Genomic DNA, 6,000 nt, shown 5'->3' with positions numbered 1-6,000 from the left:
CCATTTTGAAATCCAGGTCTGAAGTTGGCTGTTTTGTAGAAACCTGCTTTGCTCTGAGCCTGTGAAAACTTGTGCGTGCTCGTGCTCAGTTGCTCAGTCACGTCTAACGCTTTGCAACCCCACAGGCTGTAGCTCTCCAGGCTCCTCTGTCCATGGGATTTTCCAGGCAAGAATACTGGAGTGGGTTGCCATGCCCTTCTCCAGGGATCTTATGGAATCCAGGGATCAACCCTGTGGCTCCTGCATTGGCAGGCAGATTCTTTACCACTGAGCCACCTGGGAAACTTGCTTTCATTTGAATTTGCTCTAAACTCCACCTTTCCCAGAATCTGATGAGAACTCCATCCCTTTGATTGATGATGTGCACGCCCTCATCGAATGGATTAATAAATCTAATTTTGTTGGATGGCAGGTTTGTTTCTTTTAGGCTGACTGGGTAGGTCATGGGTTGACCTCCAGGGCATAGAGCAGAGTGGAAAGTCGATCTAGAGGGTTGGCAGGAAATATTACCCATAGAAATAAAGTCCTCTCCCAAACCCAGCCCCCAGCAAAACAGAACAGAGTGTTTTGAAGATGTGAGGGAGTGAGGAATGGGGATACCTCATTCATCCAGCATTCACATACATCTAGGGCTGAATAAAGGGTTCTAGAAATGAACTCATCTGTCTCTGAGTGGGCCTTGAGGCAATGGAAAGATCTGGGCTCTTTACTAAGGCACAGTGGAAGCACTGGGTCTCCTGACATTTAAAGGGCTGTCCCTTTAACCCAGCTGAAATGAGCCAAAAAATAGTGAAAGGAAAAAGGGGATAAGGCAGAATTCTTAAAATGCCCTTCCTTTGAACACCATCTTTGTGTAGGCATCTGGGGGAGGCCAGATAAGGCGTGGACATCCGTAGCACTTGGCTTCACTTGTTTATTCCCTGACACTTCTGGGGCCATTGCCAGGACCCGCCCCCTCTCTGCCGTCATTGGAGGAACTCAAAACCTTCTGCTAAGAATCCGGACATTTCACTCTCCTTGTCCTGGAGGGTCTGCTGTGGCCGGACTGGGAGGGTTGAGCCCTGGTTCAGCCCTAAGTGGAGAGCAAGCCTCTCACCATGACAGCCTGCTGCAGCTGGAATGATGTTTTCCAGTATGAGACAAACAAAATCATCTGGATCCAAAGCAAGACTTATGGCACCATTAAATGGCTCTTCCACGTGGTGCTCTTTTCTTACATTGGGTAAGTAGGGTGTGGGATGACCCTAAGTCTCTGCAGTGGCTGGCAGCACAGAAAACCTCAAGGTTCAGCTTCTGGGGCACATCCTGAATTCCTTGAGGTTTTAAAATCTGAGATGTGAGGCTGACAGCCAGCTGGGGAGGAGTGGGAGTTGAGGGAGGAAGCAGCAGGCAGGAGGAAGCAGTGCTAGTCAGCTGCAAGAAAAAGCCACGGGAAGGGAGGGTGACACTTTGGGTTCTAACCCAGGCCTGCTGGGGCAAGCTGGGCCAGGGCATGGCCGGGAAAGGTGGGAAAATGCAGGGCAACACCCTGGATTCCAGCAGAGGAATCAAGGATTCAGGGTGCGCCTGGTATAAGGCTGGCATCTATGTGAGTCATCACCACTCCAGGGAGGAATAGGATCAGACCTAAATTCACTTTAGGCCCTCCCAGGGGTCAAGAAGACCTTCTTTGATTTTTTTAAAAAAACATCTTATTGAGGTAGAATTCACATACCAAACAAGTCACTCATTTAAAGTGTATATATGATTCAGTAGTTCTTAGTATAGTCAGAGTTGTGCAACCATCACCATAATCAATTTCAGAATATTTTCATCACTTCAAAAAAACCACTCCCACATCCCTTAACCATCACTTTCATCCATCTATTTCCCTGCAGCTCTAAGCACCCACTATTGTATTTTCAGTCTCTATGGATCTGTCTATTCTGGATATTTCATATAAATGGAATCATGCAATATATGGTCCTCTGTGTCTGGCTTCTTCTACTTAGCATCGTGTTTTCAAGGTTCATCCATGCTGGAACATGTATCTTTACTGCATTCCCTTTTTTGGCTGAGTAATACTTCATTATATGGATATACCACTGTGGGGTGGAAATCTGGGTTGTTTCCAGTTTCAGGCTATGATGAATGATGCTGCTATGAATGTTTGTGTATGAACATGTCTTCAGTTTTCTTGGGTATGTACCTATGAATGGAATTGATGGATCCTTTACTTCCCTGGTGGCTCAGACGGTAAAGCATCTGTCTACAATGCGAGAGACCTAGGTTCAATCCCTGGAGAAGGAAATGGCAACCCACTCCAGTACTCTTGCCTAGAAAATCCCACGGACGGAGGAGCCTGGTGTCCATGAGGTCGCAAAGAGTCGGACACAACTGAGCAACTTCACTTGCACTTTCGGTAAACTCTATTTTTAACCTTTGGAGAAACTACCCAGTTGTGTTTCACAGCAGCTGCACCATTTCGTATTCCCACCAACAATGTATGTTCCATTTTCCCCACATCCTCATCATTACTTGATAGTGTCTGTCTTTTGGAGCATAGGCATCCTAGTGAGTTATTAACTCATTGTGATTTTTAAAAATAATTTATTTTATTGTTATTTTTGGTTGTGCTGGGTCTCCATGGCTGCGTGCAGGCTTTCTTACTGCACTGGCTTCTATTGTTTCAGAGCACAAGCTCATGGGCTTCAGCAGTTGTGGCTTGTGGGCTCAGTAGTTGTGGCCCACTGGCTTAGATGCTCCCGGCATGTGGAATCTTCCCAGACTAGTGACTGAACCATGTCCCCAGCATTGGCAGGCAGATTCTTATCCACTGTGTCACCAGTGAAGTTTTCACTTTGATTTTTGACTCACAATTCCCTAATGGCTAAAGCCCCCTTGCTCTCTGTGATGATGGTGGTGATGATGATAACTTGAATCTACTAGGGAGACAATGTAGTTTACCAGTTAAAGGTTAAAGCAACTTACTTCATAAGCCTGGCTAAGTTTCCTTGACTAAGTCACTTAACCTCTCAGAGCCTCAGTTTCTGCATCTGTGCATAGCACTGTTGTGATAATCACACGAGAAAAGGCCTGACAAGCCCTTATCGATGCCTAGCACAGGGTAAGAGCTTCACAAATGATAGCTCTTTTTTAAAAATAATCTTTTTGAATATAATAGGTACTTTCACAAACGCTCTCTCCTTTGACTTTTAAAGTAACCATGCCCATGCTTGGATTTGAGATCTGGAAATGTGGATTCAAATATCCTTCACTTTTTTGAGTCTGATCCCTCATCTGTAAAATGGGGATAATGGTTGTGAGAATGAAAAGAATTAATAAAATGTAAAACGGCTGTGAAAAATACTCAACATATGGCCAGGCCAAAGTGTTAGTTCTTCTTCTTAATAATATTACCAGGATTATCATTATTTGAGTCATATGTTTACTATTCAATAAAGAATAAGCTGCTGCTGCTGCTGCTGCTAAGTCGCTTCAGTCATGTCCGACTCTGTGCGACTCCATAGACGGCAGCCCACCAGGCTCCCCTGTCCCTGGGATTCTCCAGGCAAGAATATTGGAGTGGGTTGCCCTTTCCTTCTCCAATGCATGAAAGTGAAAAGTGAAAGTGAAGTCGCTCAGTGGTGTCCGACTCTTCGAGACCCCGTGGACTGCAGCCTACCAGGCTCCTCTGTCCATGGGACTTTCCAGGCAAATAATAAGCATGTATGTTAAAATTCTAAAATAAAACATATTACTTAGACCAGATATCACTGAACAGATAATAAAGAACATAGTTAGCAAATGCTCCCTTATGAGTCAATACATAGATCACGTATCACAGTTCCACACTGTGATGTGGTTTCCCATATTCTTGGGTCTAGCACACAACGTCTTAAAAGCAGATTATTGTACATATAAGAACAGATTATTATATGAACATCTTACAATGATAAATATTTTTCTTTCATATGGTGGAATTTTATCTTAAGAGCATTTAAGTCCCTCAAGTTCAGCTGTACATGATCCACAGGAGCATGGAGAGAGAGCATAATTTATTTATTTTTTAAATTTATTTATTTCAATTGGAGGCTAATTACTTTACAGTATTGTGGTGGTTTTTGCTATACATTGACATGAATCAGCCATGGGTGTACATGTGTTCCCCATCCTGACCCTCCCTCCCACCTCCTTCCCCATCCCATCCCTCTGGTTCATCCCAGTGCACCAGCCCTGAGCACCCTGTCTCATGCATCGAACCTGGACTGGTGATCTGTTTCACATATGATAATATAAATGTTTCAGTGCTATTCTCTCAGATCATCCCACCCTCACCTTCTCCCACAGAGTCCAAAAGACTGTTCTATACATCTGTGGAGACAGCACAATTTAAACAGTGCAATGATTCAACAATTGGGTGCCCAGGACTAACCTCGCGATGGGGTTCCCTCAGTCTCTGTTCCCACATACTTCTCATAAGTGAGCATCTTGCCACTCTACCTGTGAATGTTTTCCACCCAAAATATCCCCTAAAATAAGCCAACTCCTTCACCGAGAGCAAAACTGGAAAAACAGCAGCTTGTTCCAGAGCTGAAGGGAAAACTGGCTCTGATGAACTCGTGGGGAAGTGAAGATCTGTTTGCTATGCTTTGTGGACAATTTAGGGTCTTACCTGGTGGCTCAGTGGTAAAGAATCTGCCTGAAACGCAGGAGACCCAGGTTTGATCGCTGGGTTGGGAAGATCCCCTGCAGGAGGGCACAGCAACCCACTCCAATACCCTTGCCTAGAGAATACCATGGACAGAGAAGCCTGGTGGGCTGCAGTTCATAGGGTCACACAGAGTTGGACACGACTGAAGTGACTCAGCAGCAGCAGCAATAGCAGTGAACAATTCAAGGATTTAAAACATAGGCAACTTTAACAAGACACAAGTTTTACCTTAAGTGATGACTTTACAAGATAACCCCCACACAAAATGCTTCTCCACTGTTTATATTTTAAAATATAAAACTGAAGAAAAAGTATTTCCAGCTTTGCTTTCTCCCCCGTCTATGTTAACCGTATAGTTATTTACATCCCACTGAATGAAGTCCCATAGAACACTGGTCTCCAACCTTTTTGGCACAGGGACTCGTTTTGTGAAAGACAGTTTTCCCATGGATGGGGGGTGGGTGTGCGGGGTGGGAGGCTGTGTTTCAGGTGGTAATGCAAGCTATGGAGAACAGCAGATGAAGCTTCCTTCAGTGGCCCACAGCTCACCTCCTGCTGTGCGGCCTGCTTCCGAAGGCCGCGGCAAGTATGGGTCAGTGGCCCAGAGTTTGGGGACCCCTGCCATAGAACACAGCTTGGAAAATGCTGCCTTACAATGTACTGTGAGGCCTCAAGCTGATATAACTGCAGCTAGGCCATCTGTGAAATGGGTAGACCCACGATGCACAGGGATTGGGGGGAGGTAGTTGACATCAAATAGGACTGATGTGGACCAGAGGCGGAAATCCAGACAGCTTTAGGTAATACTCAGGATATATATAGCAACAGGGGGAGGATTCTGGTCATGGGGTCCTGGGTTCAGAGGCTGTCTACACACTGGCTGAAAAGGCAGGGTCAGGATAATGAAAGAAGACAGGGAGGTACAAGGCAGGCAATAGAGGAAATATGACAAGAGGCTGATCAGCATCTCACAGTCCCTCGCAACTGGGTTCAGATTTAGAATCAAAGGCAAAGGCTGTAGCTACAGGCAAGATCATGTAGCTCCAGACTCCAGGGCTCCAGGAGTGCGTGAAGAGGATACTGAATAGGACTGTGTTAGGCGGAATTGTTCGGCTACTAAGTGACAGAAACCTAAGTCATGTTAGCCACCAAGGCACATAGGGGGATTTATTCTCACGTAACTGGGCAGTGGAAGAGACGGAACTGTTCTCAGACATGGATGGTTATAAAAGTTCAAGCTTTGTGAAACTGTGGGGGCTGGGTCTCTCTCCACACACTTTTTTTCCCTCATTTATATTTCTCTCCCC

The 6,000-nt window shown here is 45.3% G+C and overlaps 1 protein-coding gene across 1 annotated transcript in view; it reads left to right on the top strand.

Moving 5' to 3' along the window:
- The first annotated feature begins 1,097 nt into the window (after nucleotides 1-1,097).
- P2RX7 (purinergic receptor P2X 7) overlaps nucleotides 1,098-6,000 on the top strand; it is a 60,568-nt gene continuing 55,665 nt past the window's right edge. The window contains exon 1 of the mRNA NM_001206516.1: nucleotides 1,098-1,222. Within this exon, the coding sequence (NP_001193445.1) occupies nucleotides 1,098-1,222 (125 nt within the window). The remainder of the gene's footprint in view (nucleotides 1,223-6,000) is intronic.

The sequence above is a fragment of the Bos taurus genome, chromosome 17, assembly GCF_002263795.3.
Source record: "Bos taurus isolate L1 Dominette 01449 registration number 42190680 breed Hereford chromosome 17, ARS-UCD2.0, whole genome shotgun sequence".
In the NCBI taxonomy this organism is placed as follows: domain Eukaryota; kingdom Metazoa; phylum Chordata; class Mammalia; order Artiodactyla; family Bovidae; genus Bos; species Bos taurus.
The sequence above is the reverse complement of the archived record's forward strand: the minus strand, read 5'-3'. Positions and strand labels throughout refer to the sequence as shown.